Source organism: Stylophora pistillata, chromosome 4 (assembly GCF_964205215.1).
Source record: "Stylophora pistillata chromosome 4, jaStyPist1.2, whole genome shotgun sequence".
Taxonomy (NCBI): domain Eukaryota; kingdom Metazoa; phylum Cnidaria; class Anthozoa; order Scleractinia; family Pocilloporidae; genus Stylophora; species Stylophora pistillata.
This window is the reverse complement of record NC_142522.1, coordinates 37,915,840-37,943,049: the sequence shown is the minus strand read 5'-3', so window position 1 is coordinate 37,943,049 and position 27,210 is coordinate 37,915,840. Positions and strand designations below refer to the sequence as shown.

The following is a 27,210-nucleotide window of genomic DNA, read 5'->3' as shown; positions in this document are numbered from 1 at the left end:
TGAATATTAGTGGACGACGTCGGCGACCGGGCCTGACGAGGCAACTTTTTGTTTTCTTTCTTGGTGAGCTTCTCGTTTTTATATTTTCTTCTTCATGGATTCAGGTGATCCAAATTTTTTGTCTTTACTGCTTTCCATTGGTCGCGAACTGACTGATGAAGATTTTGAGAATTTGAAGTTTTTGTGCGAGGGCACGATTCCTGCGAGTCATCTCGAGACGGTGAAGCGTCCGCGGGAGCTTTTTCTTGAACTAATTCACTGCTGTGATCTCAGCAACGAAAATAAAGACCCGCTGTCCTCACTGCTCTTCCACATTGGACGGCAAGACCTTAGGAATCGCCTTCTTGGAGTCCAAGGTCAGTATTGAACGGCGATCTTCTGGAAGATCTTTAGGTTCTGACGACATTTGTACCTAGCTTAAATTTTGGATTGTTAGCTTTTTATTTTGATTTTTTGAAAAGTAAACATTTTAGTTATAACCCCGTATTTAACTTTTTAAAGATATCTCTCTTATATAACGGAGAAAATGATTTCAAGAAGTGGTTTTGAGTAGATATTGGTTCTAACAATTATATATAAAACTGCGGACGTGATCACCCATTGTCATTAAATGGGGGTGGGGAGGCCAATGGAAGAACAGACTTTTGAATTATCGGAAATAATATGTCAAGCACTTGTAATACTGTGTATAAGGCCTACGCTTCGCCTAAATGCCATTTTTTTTCGAACTATGTTAACCCAGGCTTCGAAGGTTTTTTTTTGTTTTTCAGTTTAGGCAGCGTCTTTTCGTAATATATCTTCATGAATTTTACAAGGTGCCTAATCGTTGTGCATGAAGAATTTATTGTAAATAATTTATGCTACAACCTTTACCGAATTTATTATCTTTAAGATAAAATTTATTTTGAGGCTATTAACTGAAAACTTTTACCCTGAATGGCGTTAACGTTTCCCTAAACATGAACATCAAAGAAATTTAACAAATTTTAGATTCGGTAGGAAGAAACCATTGGTGTATTTCTTTTTCTGCATGTGATTACCATGTGATCAGTGTTTGATGATAATATTTATAATAAGTTTGTCATCACAGGTTGGGAGAATTCCTTTTTAGTTGCAATGTGATAAATGTCCCTCATTTGACATTTGAGTTACAATCCTTTCAATTAATATATGATTTTTCACCACTATTGTGATCACTGATATGGTGATAAGACCGAGCGGGGTTTGATTCAGTCTGTAATCCTGAGCGAATTGAATAGAATCAGACACTCTGGGGCAAGGTTCACATTTATAATTCAGGAATATGATTTTTGACAGAACTGGAAAACAGAAAGTGGTTGTATGATTTTTGAAAGAACAGGAAAACCCAGTGCTTTTTAATGTTTTCATAACGATTGATTCAAAACAGTGACATGTGAGACTCAAGGTACCCTTCTGTTGGACATATATATTCATGAATTGAAAACAAAAGTACAATTGACTTTTTTTCCATCTCACAATTAAAGCAATAGTCAAGAACTGAGCATCTGAAAAAGGAATACTGTCAACATGTAACTAAATGTACAGAATGAGTGAAGCATGACTGCCATATAATCACACCTGTATATTGTTCAATCATAAGCCTGGCCAGGGATTTCATCATCCTCGGAGACCCAGGGGCTGTGGGTCGATTTCAAGTTAGGGCATGAAGAGCCCCTGGGGACATTGCCTCACAAGACTAGTTCCAAATGGTCGCAGTCATTCTGCCATCTGATTGGTGCCAGAAAATCTGTGTTTTTCTGCCCAATCAGAGGGAAATGTGCTTTGGAGTCCTTTTGTGTGTTGTAACACAGACAAATACTAATTGCTCAGTTGCTCGCTATGTTTGTTTGGGCCATGTGACGGAGATTTGCTTGAGGTGAAAAGTTTCAGTCTCAGCACACAATGTAAGAGAAATCGATCAGATTGTCCGCGAAAAAATCTTACCAGAAATTATACTGAATACTTTCGCAGGTATCACTAGAGAACGTGTTTTAAAGTTTGCGAGGTTTGTATACAACACGATGGTTGCAGTCATTGATATGTCGCTTTAAACGTTAAACGAGATTGAAGCGTAGATCTTTCTAGATTTTTTGCATAATTTGCTGTGACTGAAACTTTGCCAATCCCATGAAGTTATTTCGTCGCATGGGCCACGCAGGTATGTTGAGCAACTGGTACTTGTGCAACTTTCTGTGCTTTCCAAAATCTAATCTCATCTTCGCTTGAAAAACAAGAAAAGCTAAGCATGGAAACTTTTGCTTATTAGCTGTGGGTAGATGACCCTGTGCTATTAAGCTGACATTTGCAATAAAGCAAACCCGCCCTTTCCATCCAATATTTCTTGGTCTTTTGTTTTGTTTTTCCCATTGAAAGCAGCATCGGATTGATTCCCAATGATCACAGGTATTTAACTTGTCTTCAACAATCGACAGAAGCGGTGAAATGACAATGACCAAGGGACTAGAAGAGAATCCGTGGCCTTCCCAGCTCAAGAATTTCAACACTCTAGGCAGCAGTTGAAAGATTAAACTCTTTCTAAACCCCTTCGGTAACTGCCCGAAAAAATCTGTCCTTCCCACAATGTTCTCGTTAATAAGTTTTTGTTCAGATTTTAATTAGCTAAACGGAAACACAGCTATGCTTTCTCTAAGGGCTTGCTGGAGGTCGTCCACGAAATTAAGCTGTATTGTGAACGACTTTACTACGAAGCGAAGATTAGATTTTGGCGCGCACAGAAAGCAGAAAGCTATGTAGGCAAAAGCGCCAGTTGCTCAACATACCTGCTTGGCCCGTGCGACAAATAACTTCACGGGATTTGTAAAGTTTCAGTCACAGCAAATTATGCAAAAAAATCTAGAAAGATTTAAACTTAAACTCGTTTAATGTTTAAAGTGACATATTAATGACTGCAACCATCATGTTGTATACAAACCTCGCAAACTTTAAAACATGTTCCCTAGTGACACCTGCAAAAGTAATCAGTATAATTTCCGTTAAGATTTTCGCGGACAATCTGATCGATTTCTCTTACATTGTGTGCTGAGACTGAAACTTTTCACCTCAAGCAAATCTCCGTCACATGGCCCAAACAAACATAGCAAGCAACTGAGCTATTAGTCTATGTCCGTGTTTAAACACACGAAAGGACTCTAAAGTACACTTCACTCTGATTGGGCAGAAAAACACAAAGATTTTCTGGCACCAATCAGATGGCAGAACGACTGCAACCGTTTGGAACTAGTCTTGTAAGACAATGTTCCCAGGGGCTCTTCATGCTCTAACTTGAAATCGACCCACAGCCCCTGGGTCTCCGACGATGGGATTTCATAAGATGCCAGCAATTGGCAAATTCTGGTGGCTACTTGCCAGAGCTGACTGCTATTGGCCATTTCATCTTCCACTTTTTGCATGTTTTTTGGAAAACATTCAATATAATATTCTAAAGGCAGTCATCAACAAAGGTGTTTTTTTTTATGATGCTTTGTCTCCTGTTTGGTTGTTGGGGGATTTTTATAATAAGTTCTAATAATAATGCAATCAACATGATTGCTGTGCACCATTTTGAATGGACAGAAGAGAAAGACTGGTGACAAATCTGCATTGATTACCCCTGAACTGTCTTCAGCCTACTTATGTCCTATTATACATCTACTTCCGAAATTAAAGAAATTCCTGCACGGCTTGTGAACTGCCCTATTACTATAATCTAAATGACCTACTTAGGACCAATCATGTTTGAGGGATTTGTGGCAGTTTTGATTTGATTAAAGCATTTCTAGTTTACAAGTTTGTTAATCATTGGTTTTTTAAGTTGTTACATGTAACTCATGCAAGAAAAACAAACTTATACCTTTAAACAGAGAAAAAGGGAAATATACGCCTTTTCTGCATAGAAAAGGCGTGTTATAAAATTTTAATTATCATTATTATTATTATTATAAATAATGTAAAACCTTGCAAAGCAGAGGTCAGTCACGCTCATACTGATAAGTTTTATCTCCTCAGAGGTTCTTCCTCATTGTTATTGCCTGACTTTTTTTTATGATCATCATCATCATACTAATGTTTTCCTTTCCTTCAGGAGTGGTTATTAAAAAGGCATTCCAGAACCTAGGTGGCATTCCCTCCAAAGTTCCAAACTTTGTTGGGCGGAAAGGTCAATGTTCCACAGTCATGGAAAAACTTTCAGCGAGTGATTCCTGCCAGATAGTCTCCATTACTGGACCTCCTGGGTTTGGAAAGTCTGCAGTAGCCATTCAAGTAGGACATGAATTAATAGCACAAGGAAAAACAAATGTGTATTATGTCTCCCTCAGGAGTTTGACATCCTTAAATGCAATGGTGAACTCCCTTCTAGGAGCTCTTCAAATTTTGGCCGGTAAGCAGCCAATCCAGCAGGCCAAGCACTGTCTTCGCACTTTAACAAAACACTGTGTCATCATTCTGGACAATGCTGAAGACATGTTACTGCCCCACGTGAAGGATGAATTTTGTAATTTTATTAGCACTGTTGCACAGACTGCTGCCCATGTGAAAATCTTGATTACATCTCGTCAGTCAATTACTTTCTTTTCTGTTGAAATGTTTGAGCTTCGGCTAGACTCGCTTTGTCCAGATCATGCCAAAGAATTGCTTCTGACGCTGGAGTCAAAAGTATCTGGACAGGATGCAGAACAGCTAGCCAATCACTGTGGTGGGGTGCCACTGGTTCTGCGCACCACAGCAGCCCTTCTGGCAAAGGGAGTAGATGCTAAAGCTCTCATACATGAGTTCCAGATGAGCCCAGTGTCAACTCTAAAATCTTTTAGTCTCAATTCACTGAGCCATGAGCATCAACTATTTAACTGTCTCAGAATCTGCTTCAGCCGACTGGAACCTGACCAGCAAGTTGCCCTGATTTCTCTAGCAGTTTTCCCAACAACATTCACTGTGACTGATGCCCATTTTCTCCTCAAAGACTTGTCAGACTACAAATTGGGGATATTACTTCAAAACCTTGTGGATAATTCCATGCTCCAATTTGATCATTTGCTAAAGCAGTATTACGTACACAATATTATCCAGTCATTTTGTCATGACTGCATGAACCAGGAAGAAGATTTGTACCCATTTTACCAATCAGCTAAGAAAGTTTTCAACATTCACTACTTGGGGAAACTAAAAGAACTCTATGCTGTTTTCCTGTCCAAAGATTGCTGCCAGGCTGTCCAGGTTTTCTTAGTCAATCGGCTTAACATCAGGCAGGCCCTGAAAGACTCTGTAACTGATCCTGACTTGGAAAAAAGGTGCATTGACACTGCTGTTGAAGTAACTCCTTTTCTAGCAAAGGTGTTCAGAAAAGAGAAGTTTCTCTCTGTTTTTGGGATGCTTACAGAAGCATGTAAAGCAAGCAATGATACAAAGAGGTATAGTGACTGCTTGACCTCTGAGGCATATTGTATCCTTTCCCACTGCGCGTGTCATCTGCCATGTCCACCAGCTGTTGCTAAGTTTAAGGAGGCTGACAAGATACAAAAAGAAATTAAAGATGACTCGTCCCTTGTGCGTGCATTTTGCCTGAGTAAACTTGGCCGCTGTTTTGGCCAACAGAGAGATCTGAAAGAAGCCCTTCCACGTATAAAGCAGGCAATTGAGATCAGGAAGCAACACAAGGATAGGATTTTTGTGGCAGTGGGTTATAAAGACCTTGGAGGTAAAATAAATAAGTTGGTATTAATCTCACTATTGTGTATAATACACTGTACAATTGTTTCACTCAATAATCTGTGAAGATTACCTGAGCAGCAGAGGGCCAATGTAGAAATTGAGTGGAGTGGAAGTTGGAATAGTAGGCCAGTTATCTTTGACTTAACAGCTACTAGTAACAGTGTCCCCACTTTCTTTGTATTTTCCAGTACAATGCATTTGTCACTCTCTAGTTCTAGGAACAAGAAAGCTCATTTAAAGACACAAACAAGCATTTGCAGAGTTTTCAACAGAATCAGTGAAAGTGGCTGAAGTTCAGCAGCAGGCCTAAAGCTGAGCACTCCTGTAAATGGTGTTGCTGTCCAGAAAGCTGTCAGTAGACACAAAGCTTTACAGCACAAAAAACACAAAATAACACAAATTGCTTCCAAATTAGTTATAATCCAGGCATTAGGTCCATCTGTTTTTCAAAAATGGATAAGCCCACCCAAGACTTGCATTCATTTCTATACTTTCTCATTCTACTCAAAAATTTGGGTGATTTCTAAATCAAAGAATGAGGTGAACTTGTGGGTTAAAATTGCTGGTCATCAACTCTTTGAAATCTGCGATTTACAAGCTCATTGTGGTGAATCAGCTGGATATTCTGTACATGATTGTAGAATATCGTATTCAAAAATGGGAACTTGCATGTGAACATTTCACAATTAACGGACACTACTCTGCGAAAATAAATTTAATGTACTGAATACTTTGTGAAAGAAGATACTGAATATTTGGTAGAAAGTTTTTGCAATAATCGATTTGTTTATATTTGGGGTAAATCAGTGAAATATTTTGAGATATTGCTTTTCAATGAGCACTTTAATGTAACTTAAATATTACACTTCATGACAAGTTCAGCCATATTTTTACATCTAATTGCAGCTGCTTATGCATTCAATGATGCTCACCAAGAAGCAAACAAGTTCAGAGCGGAATACTCCCTCCCAGTGTATTTGGAGTTGCTTGGAGACCATCCCTTTACTGCCACTCTGATGGATGACATGGGTATATCATACCAGGCCCTTGGAGACTATGAAAGTGCTATTAAGTTCCTCCGTGAAGCACTGCGCGTGAGGAATCATTCACTGGGTGACCACCAAGAGACAGCACGTTCCTTCCATGGTCTTGGAAAGGTGCAGAATTTTTCTCTTCATAATCAAGCAGAGAATGTCATGAGAACAAAATTAATTTTAAAGGGGATTGTTATTTGAACCAATTCCAAGTTCTCTGAGCTAACATCACAAGAGGTGTAATGCAAATAGTGAGGAGAGTTACTCATGCGATCCTGGGATTGAAAGGACTGACAAAAAAGCATAAATTAGCCTTTGTCTTGCCACATAAAGGTTAGCAGTTTCCAATTCAGAATTGCTAGTTTTAAAATGCCTTCTGCTCTCTTTTGCAATTAACAGGCTCTAGATATGAAGGGGGAGCTGAATGAGGCCCTAGAAACTCTGAGAAGTGCACTTCGCATTCAAGACAAGGTTTTAGGGAACCATCAGGAGACAGTGCGCACACATAGAGAGATAGCTCATGTCCTCAAACAGCTTGGGCGGCATGATGAAGCTAAAGAGGAAGAGCAGCTGGCTATGAAAAAGTGGTCATCTATCGACGAACCACAACCAGAGAAGTGATGATTTACTAAATCCACGGAGAGGAAAATTTATGTTTACTTAGATCTTAATTAGATAAGCAATGCTTTTTTTGTTCAGTGTGGAGTGTACTAAATGGTGAAGTAGTAAATATTGGAGCTTTTCAAGCCTCAGGTTTTGTAGAATTTTGTCTTCAAATTAGGCTTAGAAAACAGAGACATTTTTGTGATGATCATGACTAATGACAGCTTTTCACAACTGAAGTAAGCAATTTGTTAAAACATTATCATAGGTCCTGATTTGTCTGTGGAAAAATTGTCCTAATTATGTTTAAAATGGTAGAGGAGAGTTTTTAAATGCTGGACAATTTTAAGATTACATACATCATAGGCTTGCATTCATCAAAGTATAAGAATTGTTCAAGGTTTAGCTGAGAAATTTCTAGGAGCTTCATGTCAGCTGGGATAGGATTGTAAAACTCACAGGGCTCGACACTAACGGTGGCCCACTAGTCACAGACTAGTAGAAATTCTGTTTTGGCCGGTGGTTTTCAACTTCCACTGGCTAGTTTGGCTAGTAAACAAGCTGAAATTGTCGTAACATCTAAGATGTCACCAGCCACCAGGCTAATAAGTTGAAAAGTTAGTGTTGAGCCCTGACTCAGCTGACATATATGTATGAACCAGTTATTTAAGAACATTTTCAATTTGATACACTGTAGTTTTAATGTTGTGTAAATAGAAATTCCATTTCCAAGGCATAGATGTACATGTATACACCCTTCTCCTGATTAAGTAAACAAAAGCCTGTTTATGCAATTAAATTAAATTATATGAATTTAGTAGCTTAGCCATGAATTTTTAAAGCGTGTTGTATCACGACAAGTAGGGGCCGCCTCTTCTTGTCTAGTTACAAGTACATGTACATAATGAGTTTTATATCTTTACACTTTAGGAGAATCTCCTCTCTTATTTAAAGACATACAGGTAATTTTGGTATCACAGTAGCAAAGACAAATGAAATCTAGTGCAAGGAACATCACATCCCACTTCTGAAGGTCGGATCATCGGACCATTACACTATCTTAGCTAAACCAGCATGTGCCCCCCCTCGCTACCCACACAACAATGAAATCTGTGTCGCATGATATGCGAGACAGTGTGTGGCGCTTTCTTGGACGATGGATAACTCAAAAGGACTGGACCCCAATTCTCAATGCCTCCTCATGTGAGCAAAAGTTCCAGCTGCTTATGTCGGAGCTTAATGGCGCCATTAATAATTTTCTTCCGCAGAAGACCATAAAGGTACATCCTACTGACCACCTGTGGATAACTAGCAAGATCAAAATGTGGATCAGTAGACGCCAATCTTCATTTTCTCGACACAGAAAGGACTCAAATGCCTACTGGCATTGGAGAAACAAAGTCCAAGATGCAATAAAAACAGCAAAACGTCACTACTATCAAAAGAGGATTACGGAGGTCTAACATGTGAACCCTGCAAAATGGTGGAGGGAAATAAAAAAACTAGCAGGCCAGGATGTTAAGCAGGAATGGTACCATCAGTTCCTTGATAAAAACACAGACATCAAGCTGTTAGCAAATAAGATCAATAGCTTTTTTGTTGGGTTGACCGACCTTTCTCACCCCTGTGCCAAGGAGCACCCCTGCCATCTGTTCCTGATGAATTATTAATTTCAGAGTATGAGGCATACAATTCCTTGTCATCGCTTCAGACGTCAAAAGCAGTCCGTCCGGACAACATACCAAACCGGCTCCTAAAAGATTTTGCCTTTGAGTTAGCTCCCCTTGTTTGTGACATTTATAACCAGTCCCTGAGGGAGGGGTACATACCAGCTCTTCTGAAATCGTCTATTGTTACACCTATCCCTAAAGTGTCTCCACCTGGACTTATTGAGTAAGATCTAAGACCTATATCTCTTACCTGTACTATGGCTAAAGTTATGGAAGGCTTTACTTCTTCCAGACTTTTATCCCAATTGGAAGGCAAGATCGACCCTGATCAGTTCTCCCATAAAGGGCACTATACAACAGATGCTTTTATATATATGCTTCAAGTGATCTACGAAGCAGTTGATACTGGTGACGCCTCTGCTCGGATATTTTTCGTAGATTTTTCTAAAGGGTTTGATTTGTTTGACCACTTAATATTGATGCAGGAACTCGCAGACCTTGAGGTTCATCTTGTCCTTTTATCTTTGACTGCAGCCTTTTTAACTCATTGGAGGCAAGCAGTTAAAATTGGGGGATCTCTGTCAAATTGGTTAACACTAAAAGGAGGAGTGTCCCAAGGAACTAAGTTGGGTTTGATTCTTTTTATGGTGATGACAAACAGACTCCTGTCCGACTGGCGGTTGCGCATTAAATATGTTGATGATACCAGCACTCTCCAAATAATCCCGAGAAATTCCCCTAGCTTACTCAATGTTTTAGCCTCAGATATTCATAATTTTGCCATTGCTCATAATATGAGTCTTAATCCAACTAAGTGTAAAGAAAGGCATATTAATTTTCTACGCAACTCTAATTGTCTCATTAACCCCATATTAATTGGCTGCAACGTCATCCAGTGTGTCAGTACCTATAAGATCTTAGGAGTTATTATAGACAGTGACCCGAAGTGGAACTGTGATGTTAATTACATTATTAAGAAAGCTTGTAAGAGGTTATACTCCCCTAGAGTACTACGCAGAGCCAGGGTGTGTCAATCTAACATCTTGAAGATATATCTTAGCACAGTTCAGCCAATTTTAGAGTATGCTGTACCTGTTTGGCAGGATATTCCTGACTATCTGTCCGAATCCATGGAGCAAGTCCAAAAAAGGGCGCTTAATATAATTTACCCCGAGGCTGAGTCATATGCTTATGCCTTACAGCGCGGGTAAATTAGATAGGCTAGATGACAGAAGAGTAGACCTGTGTTATAAATACATGGCAAAAATGAAGTCCCCAAGGCACCCGCACCATCTGCTCCCCAGCCCACTCCTGCACCCATCTGCTCCCCAGTCCACTCCTGCACCCCTCTGCTCCCCAGTCCACTCCTGCTCCCCAGTCCACTCCTGCTCCCCAGCTCACTCCTGCACCCATCTGCTCCCCAGCCCACTCCTGCACCCATCTGCTCCCCAGTCCACTCCTTCACCCATCTGCTCCCCAGCCCACTCCTGCACCCGTCTGCTCCCCAGTCCACTCCTGCACCCATCTGCTCCCCAGCCCACTCCTGCACCCATCTGCTCCCCAGCCCACTCCTGCACCATCTGCTTCCCAGCCCACTCCTGCACACACCTAATTACAAGTTAAGGCAGAAAACACAAAAATACCATCTCTTCTGAAACAATCAGACATGTAGGACAAAGAGAACGGAGGACTTTTTTGCATTTAAATATTTTAAATCATTCAATTGTTATTATCATCATTATGGTGAGTCATAAATTTTTAGTTTTTAAATAATAGTTGTCTTAAGATTGAAAAACACTCGATAATTCAGGCCCCTTACTGCCAGACCGTTCAATAAACTTGTCATTCATATTCAACTAGTCATTCATTCAGACATTGGACACCCTGAATACTGTTACCTCTGAACCAACAAAAAGAATTCTAAAATAGTTGCAAAAGTTTCAGTGGAAAAAATTTCATAGTCCGATGGGGAGAATAAATAATATTTATGAAGGCTTGATTTTTTTGCAATTTGACAATGTTTTAATTCAAAACATTTTGTGTTATTTGTAATTTGTTTTTTTTGTATGTGTTGTCAATTTCAGGGGGAAAATAACGATGATTGATTATGAAGAATTATGTCATCAGAAACTGCTTTTCAAAATATGTTTCTTAACTTACTTGAAGTCAGCTTTCTCTAAGCTGTCAGGCACCATTGACTAATGTAGCTTGTAGTAATGTTGTCAGTGGTGTATTAGGCCATCATGGATATGCAGTTATAGTTACTAAAAGTTCCAGCATATCCCATGAGCAGCATCAAGGAGGTCTAAAGATGTTTTAGAATTATAGTAAGCATTAGATTTAAGTTCCTCTTCAGGTATCATAAGGAGTAAGTGCTTGGCTTTTACTGCTTTCTTGCCTCTCTTCCAAGGAGTTCAGGTTTATAATAATAATTCAAAATATTTATACAGGGTTCCTTTCTGGCACTGCAGCTGGTTATGAAGCCTTAGTCCTGGGGAGCCACCTTAATGGTAGTGCAGAACCTTGCAAAAATAGAACTCAGTTGACCCCTGCAAGAAAGATCTTTTCAACTTACAGTACTTCCCACCCATAATGAGGAGAGCCACACTAAATGTACAAGGATGCCCTGCTTTAATGCCCAAACTCTGGCCATTTTTTTTTCTTTTTTTTTTTTTTTTCACTTTTTGCCCAGAGGGTAAATGTACCCCTTTCTTATGCTTCCTTAGAGAAAAGAATCACTGTCTAGATTGTTAAACTGTGACCCTGAAACATGCACTAGTGAGAACTTTTAAGACAAGAAAATGTTTTGGAATGGAAACAGTCCCTTTTAATTAATTTCTTATTTTGAAATACATGGAGTCCACACTTCCAAATCTACACTTTTGCAAAGGAAAGTAACTTAAGAGGAAAATCCTTGTAAGTCCTTGTCAGGGTATACCCTAATAAGAATTTATTTTACCACACTTTGTGTGAGACAAATAATTAATATTCAATATTCCGGATGTAAATATAGTGTAAATAAAGTTCCACATATATAATGTGGAAATCTGCAGCTAAAAGCAATGTTAATATTTATTCATTTATTTATTTATTACAATTTAATGGCAAAAAGATGTACATAAATAATGAGAGCCATAAGGATAGCCTACGAAAGAGTCGAGGGACCCCATACAAGGCAGGCCACCTGCCATAACCCTCCCAATAACCGTTTACATTAAAGATAAAAACTTAAATGATAAATATTATTACATTATAAATATAGATCATGCATTAATTGAGAGACCAGAGACTGACCTGTGAGTCAGGACGAAAATATAGATATAAAAATAAAACTATATCTAAAACAAGATGAAAAGAAACAATCAAGTGATTCTAGTAAAGAGGAAGTCTCCTACTCCCCTTTTGAAACTAGAAATACTTGAAGCTTGCCGAACAGAAAGTGGTAGCACATTCCATGAGTCAACAATCCTATTAAAAAAACTTAAACTTAAAAGTGTCTGTCCTTGCAAAGTTCTTCTTCAATGTAAGTTCGTCCCTTCCCCTTAAAAGAGTACCTCTCAGAGTCTGAATAAAATTGAATATATGAAGAAACATCTAAGTTAATGTGCCCATTTAGAGCTTTATAAAAAAAGAAAACTTCCAACAAAACACATCTATCCTTCAAGGATAACAAGTTCAGTCTTTCTCTTCTAGCATCATACTCAGCATCTGTCTTTAATATAAACTTTGTAGCTCTTCGTTGAATTCTTTCCAACTTGTCAACATTTCTCGCTGTATAAGGTGACCAGAAAACAGAACAGTACTCCAGTTGGGACCTTTGACCAAGGTACAGTATAAGGATCTTAAGGTGCTTACATCATTCAGTCCCCTGCACATTCTTTTAATGAGGCCAAGAATGTTATTGGCCTTACTTGATATTTTGTCCACATGGGCATTCCAAGACAGCCTACTTGTAGTAACTAAGCCAAGGTCACAAAACTCGGATGCTTCCTCCAAGGTGTTATCATTGAGCTGAGGGTCAGAGTGGAAGGGCATCTTCTTCTTGGTGACACGCATCAGTTTACACTTCTTTACATTACAGTCCATTAAACTTTGTTGACTCCATGAGTACAAGTTATTCAGATCTGATTGAAACACTTCATAGTCGGATGGACAATTTATCACTCTTGATGATTTACAATCATCAGCATAATAAGGTAATTGTGTTACCAGCCATAACTGCATCAGGTAAATCACTAATGAATTTCACGAGGAACAGGGAACCTAATAATGAGCCCTGTGGTACACCAGATGGAATAACAGTCCAGGAGGAACTCATTCCCTCCATAACTCTTTGCTCTCTATCAGTCAAGTAATCCCTACACCAGTTTAGCAGAATGCCAGAGATGCCAAAGTTACACAACTTCTGCGGAAGTCTATCATGTATATATGAGACAATTTATCAAATGACAGCTTCTGAAATACAGTTTGGCTTCTTGAACACTGTTTGAAAGATTTCCTTCAACTCATTTGTGAATGACTATTGCGAACATTTTGCAAATTTCTCCTATCACTAAACTGATGTAACCGACTGACCCACCAACTCTTGATTCGACTGACTCAACAACACTAGGGGAGGCTGCCTGTCCATAGTGATGTGCTTTCCAAGGTTTGGCTTCGCTAATGAAGCGAAGTGAGTAGGCTAAGTATAATATAGGCAGTCATATTTTAAGGAAAATGTAGCCTGATGGAGCCTGATGTTACTTATTCAGCCCCGCTAATTGCGTGACTCACCCTCATCTTGAGATCGTCGTGTCACGCGCATCATATTTCAGACGCCAAGATCATCCACGTTTGCACCATGACAGATATGTCACTGTCCGCGCAATCGCTCAATAATCCGCCACCCGCTGGAAATTACCCAGAGTTTAACGCTTTCTTGGTTAAAATTGCTAACCGAATAACAGAAGAAGAGTTGGAGGAAATGAAATTCCTCTGTGACGAAAAAACCGACACTAATGATTTGCCACGAGGACAGCTTTGTGCCATCAAAAACCAACGCGAGTTTTTGAGCTTCTTACGCCAACACGGTAAAATCTGCCCAAATGAAATATCCTATTTGGTATGGCTTCTGAGAAACGTCGGATGCATTGAGCTAGCTGATTGGATCGAGGAACAAGGTAAGATTGTGGCAGGGACCCGTGTGCAGATGGATTTGTTAAGATTGAATGAGGCTTTTTAATGTGTAGTTCCTCTATAAATAATACGATCTTACAGACCTCAGATTTATCTTTGCGTTGAGAATTTTATGCATTCTCGCCAAGTCTTCGATAAAATCAAAGTTCATTTAGCTGTGTGCGCTTTAAAGAAAATGAATTATAAAGATAAATGCGCCAAAATTAATTGAACACGTTGAAACGTGGTATATTTCACGGTCGAGCGGCAGTATCGAACGATGTTTGATTTGATCCTTGTCTACGGCATCTATGCGTACAGTTGGAAATAAATGCAAGATTCTAAAACGTTTTACCTGACCACGAAAAACGCCTTTTAAATGAGTATTTCCTAGCCACGCCATCTTCGAAATTTTACGGATGGCTGCAGAATACAGTCAATATAACCAGAGGTAAATAATTCTGATTTAACAGATAATGGTAAACAGCTGTAGCATCTCTGTAATAGAAAGCTGAAAAGAAAAGTGGCTGTCATGTTAAATGGGAGAAAAGTAGCATCATGCATTGGTATTAACGATTGCAATCCTAAGACAAGCTTTCGCCATTTCTTGAGAAGGGCGGGAGCTGTCTAGACCAAGTCGATTTGGTCAGGTACAAAACGTAGGCCCCTTCTGGACTCCCTTCTGGACCCTCTTTTGGACCCCCTTTTGGACCCCCTTCTGGACCCCCAACTAGATTAAGGTGGCTCGATAGGCCAAAAAATCATAAAAACTTCATATTTTTGGAAATAAGTTTCTGGGCACCAACAGTCATTGTAGTTTCAAGAAAAGTAAGTCTTTTGTAATTTTTCCCATGGCTATTGTATGTTTTTCAACTGTTTTTGGATCTGTTTGAGCGGTTGCTATGGAAACCAGCATTGTTAACGCGTCGTTTTCCACCAAAAAAAGCCAATGATTTCAAAGAAATCTTCACAGGAGTGACCAGAATAGATTTCAGGGGCCTGGTAAATAGTTAGGCCCTAAATGAGGACATTGTGTGCTGATACATGACGTACTTGGCATGAGAAAAACGTGTTCGCTTGTTTACGATCTATCTACTGAGAGTTGAAGCGAATTATGCCTCCAAAAAGGAAATTTAGGAACGTTAGAAGAAAAAAAAGGAGGTTTACAGGCAACAAGTATACTAAGAAAAGAAATTCTGAAGAAATGGAAGGAACTGATGATCAGGAATCAGTGAAAGAAAGCGAGGAATCAGACATCACCGATATCGAAGATGAAAAGATTCCGAAAAACATCACACGGAATTCTGATCGTACTAAATCGATGCCTGCTACCCTGAGAAAGTTGGACGATAAGTCTAGCGATTCTGGAGACCCTGAAAACGATGAGGAGGAAAAGATGGCAAGTATAGAGGGTTTTCGTTTGATTGATATCTCTGTACTTGCTTCAGTCTTCGAGTCATTTTGGTGTCCGATGTGTAAATATGGCCACGTCACGTTCGAGGAGGATTGCAGCGCCAAGATGGGTTTTGCTACTCTTTTTGTGCTAAAATGCACATCCCAAAAGTGCAAATACTCGAAGAGGTTTTTTTCCTCTGCTAAAATCGAAGGGAGTCAGGCTTATGAAGTCAACCGAAGAGTTGTCCTTGCTATAAGGAACATTGGAATTGGACACCAGAGTCTTGTAAAATTCGCTGCGGTGATGAACATGCTACCGCCCATGAACGAGAACTCTTATCGAGATCATGTTGCCACAATTCGCAATTCTGCGGAGACTGTAGCCAAGGAGAGCATGCAAAATGCAGCTGAAGAGGCAAAAGAATTTTATGAGCCAGGAGAAGATGGGGTCTTTGACATTGGAGTGTCAGGGGATGGAACTTGGAGAAGAAGGGGGTACTCTTCAGCTTATGGGGTCGTCACTGCAATATCCACAGTTACTGGTAAAGTTCTCGATGTGGAAGTAATGTCCAAAGAGTGCAAGGAATGCATGGTTTGGAGAAGCAAAGAAGGAACTGTTGAGTTTCAGGAGTGGTGGGAAGGACACCAGCATCTTTGCCAGGCAAACTATTTTGGTTCTTCGGGGTCGATGGATGCTTCTGGAATGCTTGCCATATTTGAACGGTCTGTTCAAAACTACTCTGTTCGTTATACAGAATTTCTTGGGGATGGAGACAGTAAATCCCACAAACTTATTGTTGAAGAAGCCGTTTATGGGCCTGTTGAAGTAAGAAAATTGGAATGTGTGGGCCATGTCCAGAAACGTTTGGGGTCGCGACTTCGCTCACTGAAGAAGAGAACTGGTCAGACACGTCTTCAAGATGGAAAGTCAATTGGCGGAAGGGGCAGGCTAACAGACAATGTCATTGATAAACTGCAAGTATATTATGGGAAAGCCATTAGGAACAATACTCATGATATCCAAGCTATGGAGAATGCTGTAATGGCAATTTGGCATCATACACAGTCAACTGATGATAGCCCAGATCACGACCTGTGCCCCCCTGGAGAGAGTTCATGGTGTGGCTTTCAAAGGGATGTTGCACAGGGGACCTCTGATTATAGACATAACCATCCCCTTCCAACGGCTGTGGCTAATGCCATCTATCCCACCTTTGAAGCCTTGAGTGAGCAAAGTCTGCTTGCACGCTGTCTACATGGTGGTACGCAAAACCAAAATGAGGCCATCAATGCCCTTATCTGGCAGCGTGCTACAAAGGAAACCCACTCTGGGCTAGCAGTGGTGGAACTTGCTACCTTCTTGGCAGTCTCACATTTTAACAATGGCACTATTTCTATCATTTTAGTTCTTCGAAACCTGGGAATTGACCCAGGATTTCATTGCATCAAAGCTTGCCGAAAGCAAGATCATAATCGAATTCGCCATTCTCGCCGTAAAAGCTCTGAGCAAGCCAAAAAAAGGAGAAAACAGATCAGAAACTTCAAAAAAGGTTACAGTGACACTTTAGAGGCAATAGAAGGACAACAGTATGGTGCTGGTGCCTTCTAACATTGTTTTCAACTCTTGACTGCTTGCCCAATGATCTTGTGAACTTTATTTGCTATTTTCTAATTTTCCGTATTTCAGAGGTTTTGAAACCTTGTGACAATAATATCTCAAAAAATATTTACGATAAGTAGATCAAATTTTCACAGCATCTCAAGTGTCAATAGCTGTGTGCAATGACCTATTTTTATAGTGTTTGGACTTCTCACTCATGGGTTATGCCTTGTAAATTGAAGTGTAGTCAGGGTTATTTTTTGGTCTTTCTTTGTTGAGAGCTAATTCATGAATGCAACATAGTACTTACCTCAAAGTAGGTCATTGCACAGCTGTGATACAGTACAACAAGCACCTGAAGTTTTAGCTCTATAGCATAAAGCAGAGTAGAGATATCTTTGCCAAAAAACATACCTATTTTTGTCTCTCGGAATTGGGTGTGGCTAGAATAAATGGTGTGGCTCCTCTGAATTTTATGGAATGCTCTCCTAACTTAGTGGAAAGTAATGGGTAAGACCTATTTAAGTTTGTGGCACAAGTATAATGATATGATTTAAAGTTTAAGTGTTGGTAAAATTGTTGCCAAAATGAGCATTTTTAGACTATCGAGCCACCTTAAGAAAGGATGAAAACAATAATACCTGGTGCGACTTAGGGCCTGGTTACATGAGCCGGGCTGATTTCTTTTGTTTTCACGCTTTGGCAAACACCAAAACAAAAGAAATCAACCCGGCTAACAGGGCCAGCCCGGCTCATGTAATCAGGCTCTTAGGATGACGTCATGAAAGTGGCAGTTCAAGCTACAAACATTTGCCTTAATCTTGAAAAAGTGCTACTAGAAATATTAATTCTTCCGTGTGCTATTGTGGGTGCCATTTTGTTACTAAGTTAGAGTGGGGACCTCGGCACAAGACAACAAAACTTCCGGTGTTTCCTCTGATCGGCCGCTCCGATCAGATTTTTTCCTCCATTTTGATTGCATCATCTCATGTCCTTGGCTACCACCGGCTGACCAAAAAAAATTGTGGTAATCCATACAGGGAGCTATACGGTGAAATGTTGAAGGTAGGTGTGTGATTTTTTCGCATTTTGTATGCAATCTCGACATTCCTGAAGCCAGACAATCACGACATTTTCTTGCAAAACAATCACACACCTTACCCTCAACATTCCACCATAGGCCATTGCAGAAACGCGAGAGGACTGGAAAAGAGTGTGGTTGTTTTCCGTTTGTTTGAAAAACTAAGATATTCAAATGAAAGATCAACTAAATTTGAGAGTCTTAAACAAGAATAGAAGTACTTAGAGGAGGAAAAGGGCAAAATGACAGCTTTTCAAATATCACCTAAAATAGAGAGTTTGCATGGATTGGGTTAGTCTCCCTCGCAGCCGTTTGTTTTGGATGTCACGCAACGCTCCCCCAAAAGAACGGCTGCTGACAACCGAACTACATTCCTTTCTCATTGTCCTTGCGGGTTAGTCGCGGTCTATTGAACAGACCAATCACATACCAGAAAATCTGAATGACGTAAGGTTTCACGCGAAAATGTGGATGTTGGGAGAAACACTGAGGAAATTTGTCGATGAGAGCTCGAAATGTTTCACATGTTCATCGTTGTGCCCTGGTAAACATAGAGTTTATATTAGATACAATGAATATATGAAGTTTATATATTTGAACTGCGGTTGTAGATACGTATGATGCACGATCCTCGCAGTAGAGAGCGCTATTTATGCAATAGCGAAAATCAGACCTGAAAAAAATCAGGCCTGTACGGGATTCGAACCACTGACCTCTGCGATACTAGTGCAGCGCTCTTCCAATTGAGCTAACAAGCCAACTGGGAGCAGCCCGTTAAGTTGATTCGTAATAAACCCGTGATGATAAATCAGATACAATGAATATATGAAGTTCATATATTTGAACTGCGGTAGTAGATACGTATGATGCACGATCCTCGCAGTAGAGAGCGCTATTTATGCAGTAGCGAAAATCAGACCTGAAAAAAATCAGGCCTAAATAGCGCTCTCTACTGCGAGGATCGTGCATCATACGTATCTACAACCGCAGTTCAAATATATGAACTTCATATATTCATTGTATCTGATTCATCATCACGGGTTTATTACGAATCAACTTAACGGCCTGCTCTTAGTTGGCTTGTTAGCTCAATTGGTAGAGCGCTGCACTAGTATCGCAGAGGTCAGTGGTTCGAATCCCGTACAGGCCTGATTTTTTTCAGGTCTGATTTTCGCTATTGCATAAATAGCGCTCTCTACTGCGAGGATCGTGCATCATACGTTGAGTATATATTTTTGGGAAAACTTCTCACAATTTCGTTGAAATTATAGAATCTACTCTTAACATAGACGTCAACTGCTACGCCAACGACACGAACGCTAGATTGTTTGAGCGGTTAAAGTTTCAGCGAGCACCGAGAAAGTAGAAGAAGCAAAAAACTGAACTGAAACTCTTTATTCGCACTATTTCAAGAGGTTACTACAGATTATAAAAGTCAGAATATATAAGAAATAGTAAATTATATCAATAATCAAAAGGAAATACAAGACGCCTTTCAATCTAGGCCAAGGGCTAAACGCTTGCTTCGACCTACAGATGGAGATCAGGAGGAAAAAAGCGCGTGCTTGCCGTCAACAAACCTGGCGAAGCTTCGAGAACACTGCAATTTAGGTCGGCCAACGTCTCCTGCTCTACTTGTATTTCTTCATTTGCCAGTCCGCTGCTAGCTGGAGCCATAGTTAGTAGTATGCTGGAGCGAACCCGATTAGTTATGTTCGTGGCTTCTCACCGGGACAGGAAATCGGCCCGAATTATCGAGTGTTTCCGCAAGTTGGTACAACGCAACAACAATAACAATAATATGACCACTTTCATCGGTAACATGGTCAAACACGAGCGGGAGTGCTTGATATATTAACGATTTCCCGGATCCTGTAGGCAACTTAACAAAAACATCTTCTTTCTCGACTAAAACTTTTTTTAATTGCAAGCTTCTGGTGAGCTTTAAGCTCGAAAATTTTGAACTTTGACGACGCTTTGCGAAAAGCTCCTTCAAGCACCGCCATTTGTCTTGTGTTTTCCACATGAGGATCGCGGTAGAAAACGATATCTGATTGTACGAGTCTCAAAAGGTGAGTCTGGCGCGAAAAGGTTCCTGAAAATGGAACCCGAGCTGTGATTGGCCAATTCGGAGAAAGGAATGTAGTTCGGTTGTCAGCAGCCGTTCTTTTGGGGGAGCGTTCCGTGACATCCAAAAAAAACGGCTGCGAGGGAGACTAGGATTGGATAGACAGGGCAAAAAATTTTAAGGGTTTGTATGGAATTTTTTGCAACTTTTGCAAGGCTCCGATTTGGAAACTTTTCCGCTGAAAATTCTCAAACTTGGCCTAGTAGCTTTTCATTCAGTAACATTTCAATTGAAATGTTTAGATTTTTAATGTAATCAATATAAGAAACTCGTCCCAGTCCTCTCGCGTTTCTGCAATGGCCTGAACGCCGTGTATGATAACCACAGTTTTTTCGGTCAGCGGTGGTAGCCAAAGACATGAGATAATGCAGTCAAAATGGCGGAATAATCTGATCGGTCGATCTGAGGAAAAGACCGGAAGTTTTGTAGCCTTGCGCTAAGGTCCCCACTCTAACTTAGAAACAAAATGGATTCCACGAGAGCACAGGGAGAATTAACACTTCTAGTGGTACTTTTTGAAGATTCAGTCAAGTGTTTGTGGCATGAAATGCCACTTTCATGACGACCTCCTAAGTCGCACCAGGTATTTATTGTTTTCATCCTTTCTTAATCTAGTTAGGGAGGTCCATACAGGGTTCAAAAAGGGGGTCCAGCAGGGGGTCCAGAAGGGGGTCCAAAAGGGGTTCCAGAAGGGGGGTCCACGTATTGTACGGTCCCCAGATAAATGATTTGCAAAGTTTCGGGCAGAGCATCAAGCACAATGGCGTTATAACGGCTGAAATTATCGAGCATTAAACTAAATTCCTAGAACTATTACGATGACTTTATTTAGGGCCTTTCAGAAAATGCATTAACTGAGAGATAAGCGTGGTTAGTTGTGATTTGATTTTGCCTGTCGGTGGCAGGGTAGAATGGTTCTTATATTAAATTAGACATATATTTGCGTTCACTTGGGCTTTCTGTCGGCAAGAAACTTTGTTTTTTGTGCCTGCATTCGCCTGCACAGGATTGAATTTGTGTCTATGCTTCTTTCGATGAACACGAGAAAGCTCAGTTGATATAGCATTTTTCTCGATAAAAGGTTCTCTCATAAATGTTCGCTCGTAAAGAGATCTTCAGTAACATTCGCGGACCGACCCGTTCCGAAAACGCTCGACATCTTTTAGTGTAGGTCTACCGTGAACGCTGTTTTTATATTTTGTATGCGTTTTGAGTGTATTATACGCGTATCTCAGTGCTCTCAAGTCTCACGCATTGAGCGTTAGACTCACGCAAACAAAGTCAATCTCACACTCTCACGCTAAAACTATTAGTTCTCACGCATTTCAGATTACTTGCTCCTTTAGTGAAGTTCCTTTACAATAAACTAAATTTTATGATATAATTTAGCTCCTTGTTTGGTTTGTACTCGCTTCGAACACTTTATTCTTGTGCACAGCCAGCGTTTCTCTGGCCAGTGGGCTTAAGAAAGAGTTGATATTGGTCCATTAAAACGAAAATTCTGGGATCTAAATACTTAGTTTTAAAGCATGACATTTCTGCTCAAAATGAAGGAAAACAAGTCTTAGCTACTTCCATTTTTCAAAATTTCTTGAGGGAGCATGCCCCCAGACCCCTTTTAGCGGGGTGACGCCTATGGCGTCACAAACAACTGCTGCGCCGTTGCCGACCTCACTCTTTGCCAACAAATCATCTTGAGAGCTCTGGTATCTGTGCTGATTTTGCACGGCTAAAGCTTCTCTTCCTCTGCCATTACATCATACCATGTGCTTATTAGTCCAAACGTTGCGCATGCGTCAGAGTCAAAACGTCTCGCATGCGTGATAAGGACGTGACTACGATTTGCAACTGACTGAAAAAAAAAAAAAAAAAGAAAAGAAGGAAGCCGGAATTTCAACTCGAGCGTTTCCTTTGGAAAACCCGAGTAATTATTAAATGAAGTATGCAGTAAGAAAAAAAAAATTTTTTGCCACAATGATATGTTTTCAGGGGTGACGCTCAATAGCATACTGCTGTTCCTAGCATAATTTATCTCACCCCAATCAGAACGGTTGTTGTTCTCAAATAGTCAGTTTCCAGATGTCAATTTTCGTCTTTTCATACTACTCAAATATCACTTCCTTTCATGAATTTACTGTATCGAGATGAGAAAATCTAAAAGATTCGAAGAAGTCTTTATAAAATTCCTTTAAGGGAGTCCGAACCATTTCCAATTTTAAGCAAGAAATGTATTTCAGCATATGAGGGTCTGGAGTCCCTAGGTTTGGGGTAGGTAGGCCCGTATAGATTGTGTCAGTAAAAGTTGCACATTATGCTATTAGCGTTACTCGAGTTTCTTTTCAATTTATGTTCATGATTGTGCTCGTTTTTTAAAATTATGCTTCATTTTCTTTATATTTTTTTTAAGTATGTTTTTTAAAAAAGAACGGACAGGTCCAAAGTGTATATTTCTTGTTATTAAAGCGAGGTATCATCTCTATTTTGAGTTGCATTCTTGCTCTGAATTGTTGTGTCAAAATATATGATGTTTACGTCAGCTTTCTTTTCGACCATTTTGTCCTTCGGTGAAAGCGGAAACTGGGACGGACAGAGTCTTTATTTCCGGTGCGCTTACGAACGACTCAGTATATGCAGTAACCTTCTATTCTTCCCTCAAGACATTGCAAAAGTGAAAATGGACTGATCCAGTAACTTAACTTGAAAATAACCAACCTGAGAGAAGCAAGTCAGGACTCTGATAATGTTCCCTTCAAAAAAAGTGAAAATATGCTGATCATGCCATCAGTGCTACTTTTATAAAAAGAGCAAAAATTATGCTTGTTTTTCCAAATTATGCCAAATTATGCTCAGCCTGGTTTTGGGACATCTCTTGCACCTCTTATATCTCAGCTATCATTCTTGTATCGTTTAAACTCTTTTCGTTCTTTTCTCGTACTCTAGGTTCACCGTCGTCGCCGGGAGGTCAACCTCGAAACCTTCCGTGTTTGACTACACACTTTGTTGGAAGAGACGAGGACGTAGACAAAATCATAAAGAAAGTAAAGAGCTCTCGTATGGTTGTTATTCTTTCTATCCCAGGTATGGGGAAGACTGAAGTTGGAGTCCGTGTTAGTCACTTGTTAGAACAAGAGGGTAACCAGTTTGTTACACATATTCGAGTAGAGAGTCATCATCGGGGACTCGAAGACGTCTGCAGTGAGATTCTTGGTCGATTAAGTAGTCGTACCTGGTCGCAAACCGCTGATTTTGTGTCTCTTGTGAAGCGTAAACTATTGGAGCGAAATATCCCAACTGTTATAGTACTAGACAATACAGAGAATATACAGGATAAGGAATTTGACGAATTCGCTGAATGGCTGGTGAAATCTGCCCCAAATATAAAGTTGCTAATCACTACCCAGAAAGATGTTGCATTCGTGTCAGCAGACGTGTGTAAGTTTCGACTCAAACCTTTGGATCCCGACTCGTCCGCTGAACTGCTCCGGTTTCTAGTTGATGGCTGTAACGAGGAACACTCCAATGAACTTGCTAAGCTTTGTGGTGGGATACCACTCCTTCTTGTGACTTGCTCTGACTTGCTGAATAATGACTTTAGTCCTGAGATATTAATCCAGCACCTTGAGAATAATCCCATACAACTTCTCAAGACTAATGCGAACTGTGTTTATGACACGCTGAAAGTGTTTTTTACGAAGTTTGGCAATGAAGTAAAACAAAGTCTAGTCCTTTTTTCTGTGTTCCCGTCGGGGTTCTCAGCTGAGGACATTCAATTTCTCTTTGAAGATCCTTTACACTTTCAAACAGTGAAGACTAGGATGGTCAAGTACGCTCTCCTTCAGAGGGACACTGATAGAAACATGAGGATGCATGCTTTGGTCCAAGCCTACTTCCGGGCGGAGAAAGAATCTCTTGGCATGGGTGAATTATGGCGCGCCAATCAGCGTAAATTCAACCATCATTACCTTGGTCTTCTAAGAGTCTTGAGTAGAGAGTTTATTAGCAAAGATTCAGCTTTGGTTGCCATTCAGAAGTTTCGACAGCACAAAGCGAATATCGAGGAAGCGTTGAAGAATTGTCTCGAAGACTCTAGCGATTCAGATGACAAAAATTTCGTTCTAGACGTCGTTAACAGTACAGAAGTGCTGGATTTTGTGGCAAAAGTTTTAACTCCCCCCAAAGAGTGCACCATGCTGTACCAGAAATGCTGTGAGATTGCTAAAACATCCGGCGATAAGAAGAGACATGCAGAGAGCTTGAATTCACTCGGATTCCGTCGTCTCTGTGACGTGTCTCACAGCAAAGGCAGCCCAGAAGAAAACCAAGCCACCCTTGCAAAGTTTCAGGAAGCATATGTCATACGCAGCACTTTGCCGGAGGAAGAACAAAAGTCCCAAACGCATGCGCACACCGCTAGTAAGCTCGGAGTATGTTTTGTACTGCAGGTGAGATCATAAAAAACATAAAAGAGGACGGTGTGCTTTTTTGTTTTGTTTTTTTGTTTTGATTTTTTTTCTTATCCTTTCCTTTCCGAGGAAAATTTTTCTCTGCGGCTTTTTTAAGAACCACCCCTCCCCCAATTTTATTTCTGTCGGCTCATAAAATTTAAGTCGGAGTTTGTATGCTCTCCTCGTGTACCGAAGTTTGTTGAAAATGTAATGAAGCTTCATCATTAATATACAGAAATGGGCAAGTCTGCTTCAACCCTCATGGGGTATCACTTGTACTAAGATAGAATGAACCCGGATGTTTACAAGAGTGATTTATTTTGTAGGGAGACAAGAAAAAAGGAAGGAAGCTCATACAGGAAGGAATTTTAATAAGAGAGTATTTAAGTGACCGTTTATGTGTTGCTGCTGGATATTGTGACCTTGGAAGTAAGTAACCTTTTGGGTTTGCTTATCTCTGTAGGAGACTGGATGGAGGCGAAAAGGTGATAAAGCGCGCGGTGAAATTCCGAATTGGGCGGTTTTCATTTAAATTAAAATAGATCGTGAGAAAAAACGAATAAATTTTCAGTTAAATGAGAACCTGAAAGATGATTAACTAAGCCTCATGCATGTATTGCAATATAGTCGAGTCTTATTTCATGCAGAAAGAGGAAATGGTCTTGTCTGTGGTACATGGCGTGCCCCATTGACATAACAAACTTCATAAACTTCGAGTCGTATTTAAATTGATTCGTTTTATTTCCTCTGCGACAATCGTCTTTGTTTGGAAAAGGAAGTTATGCTGATGAAAGTCTAATGCACATGATAAAATATACTAACGTTCACATGTCAATCAGTTTTTAAAAAGTAAATAAACATAGTACGCACTGTCTGATTGGTCAGTTCAGTTATGGATGCTTTATCAGGTTATAGAGCCCGCATGTAACTAGTTATGTCATAAAAGCCATAGAAAGCATTTTCCGGGCTCTAAAACGTGATAAAGCCACTTGGGATGTTGGCAGAACTCTCGGAAAGCTTATAAATCACTCGACATCGGCTCGTGATTGATGAGCTTTCCTGCTTTCCTCTAAACGTTTACGGCTTATTTGACAAAATCACTCTTAAAGCGCCCACGTCCATTTCAACTGTTTCTTTTTAAAAAGCAGTAAGAATGTATTAATGTATTTAGAACGTATATCCTCTCTTTACACTTTGTTAGATTCCTATCAATTGTGTGATGATCATCAAAAAGCAATCGACATTTGGAAAGAGAACACTTTGCCAGTTTACAAGGAGCAGCTTGGTAAACACCCTTGGACAGCTTCGATTTTGTCCTACATCGCTGTCTCGTACAAGGCCCTTGCAGATGGAAGCTCTGAGAGAGGTTACATCGACCAGGCCGAAATGTACTTTAGAGAAGCTCTAGAGCTCCGAAAGAAGCTGTTGGGAGATCATCAGGATACAGCTCGTTCACGCGTTCAGCTTAGTGATGTTTTAGTCCTTCAAGGACAATTCGATGAGGCCTTGGAAGAGCTTAATAGGGCCTTTGTAATTCAAAACGATATTCTGGGTCCTGATCACGAAATCACGAGGGAAACTGAGAGCAAACAGAGTGATGTAGTGAACAAACGTGGATCAAATCCACGGTAATTGCATATTCTTACAACCGAAATATGAGGTAAAACTCTTGGGTTTTGATGAACAGACTGAAGCATGTAAATAAAACTCAGGCCAATTGTTATCTCATCAGTATTGCAAGAAATCTTTGTAAATCCATCGGCATAATGTATAAATCATGTTTTTGCCTTCCTTTATCATTGTTTGGAACGATTTATGATAGCTTAGTTTATCCTTATCTTGCATATTGTGTTTCGGTATTGGCATCGACTTATCCTAAAAACTTAAATCGTGCAGTATTATTATACTTCAGAAGAAAATCTTAGCATCATTACTCGGGCTACGCAGTTCCGGTTTGCTATCCATCTATCGGCAGTGTCGAAAGTGTGTAAGCCTGCGTTGCTTGAAGGTCTGCGGTATTCGTTTTACAAGTATGAGAAGCGTCAACATGGACGCCATATTGGAATCTTTCAAGATGACGTAATGCATTAGCAGAATCAAGAAAACTTGGTTTTATATCAGTGACAATGAGGATAAGTTTCTTATTTATTTACAACATTTAATAGCTTTGTTAACAAAGAGTTTGGTAATTGAACTCTCAAAAAATTGACGCTACACAAGCGAAAAAGCTGTCCAACTATCTGTTTTTGTTCATCCTATAAAGAGTCACATTTATTGGAGGAATACAGGTCTTTTTATACTAAATTTCTTACATCTCAATATGTTGATCACAAGCCTAGTGTTGTTTCGCGTGATCGAGAACCAATTGTGGTC

General features: G+C 40.0%; 3 protein-coding genes across 3 annotated transcripts; all 3 read left to right on the top strand.

Moving 5' to 3' along the window:
• On the top strand, positions 1-8,181 carry LOC111325360 (uncharacterized). The gene is made up of 4 exons (XM_022929170.2): positions 1-356; positions 4,103-5,713; positions 6,634-6,884; positions 7,161-8,181. Exons 1-4 carry the CDS (start codon positions 95-97, stop codon positions 7,380-7,382), a joined length of 2,346 nt encoding a protein of 781 aa, XP_022784905.2. The 5' UTR covers positions 1-94; the 3' UTR covers positions 7,383-8,181.
• Positions 8,182-13,849: 5,668 nt separating this feature from the next.
• On the top strand, positions 13,850-27,116 carry LOC111325361 (uncharacterized). Its single transcript, XM_022929171.2, has 4 exons — positions 13,850-14,193; positions 23,333-24,834; positions 25,164-25,266; positions 26,039-27,116. Exons 1-4 carry the CDS (start codon positions 13,875-13,877, stop codon positions 26,467-26,469), a joined length of 2,355 nt encoding a protein of 784 aa, XP_022784906.2. The 5' UTR covers positions 13,850-13,874; the 3' UTR covers positions 26,470-27,116.
• On the top strand, positions 14,918-17,654 carry LOC148733610 (uncharacterized). Its single transcript, XM_088757165.1, has one exon. It carries the CDS (start codon positions 15,303-15,305, stop codon positions 17,190-17,192), a length of 1,890 nt encoding a protein of 629 aa, XP_088613291.1. The 5' UTR covers positions 14,918-15,302; the 3' UTR covers positions 17,193-17,654.
• Positions 27,117-27,210: the final 94 nt, after the last annotated feature.

Excerpts from the sequence above, each read along its gene's own strand:
- LOC111325360 (XM_022929170.2), top strand. The coding sequence starts at position 95 with ATGGATTCAGGTGATCCAAATTTTTTGTCTTTACTGCTTTCCATTGGT. Across the intron at positions 357-4,102 it reads TCGCCTTCTTGGAGTCCAAG|GAGTGGTTATTAAAAAGGCA; the intron begins GTCAGTATTGAA and ends CCTTTCCTTCAG. Across the intron at positions 5,714-6,633 it reads GGGTTATAAAGACCTTGGAG|CTGCTTATGCATTCAATGAT; the intron begins GTAAAATAAATA and ends ATCTAATTGCAG.
- LOC111325361 (XM_022929171.2), top strand. The coding sequence starts at position 13,875 with ATGACAGATATGTCACTGTCCGCGCAATCGCTCAATAATCCGCCACCC. Across the intron at positions 14,194-23,332 it reads TGATTGGATCGAGGAACAAG|GTTCACCGTCGTCGCCGGGA; the intron begins GTAAGATTGTGG and ends CTCGTACTCTAG. Across the intron at positions 24,835-25,163 it reads GAGTATGTTTTGTACTGCAG|GGAGACAAGAAAAAAGGAAG; the intron begins GTGAGATCATAA and ends TTTATTTTGTAG.
- LOC148733610 (XM_088757165.1), top strand. The coding sequence starts at position 15,303 with ATGCCTCCAAAAAGGAAATTTAGGAACGTTAGAAGAAAAAAAAGGAGG.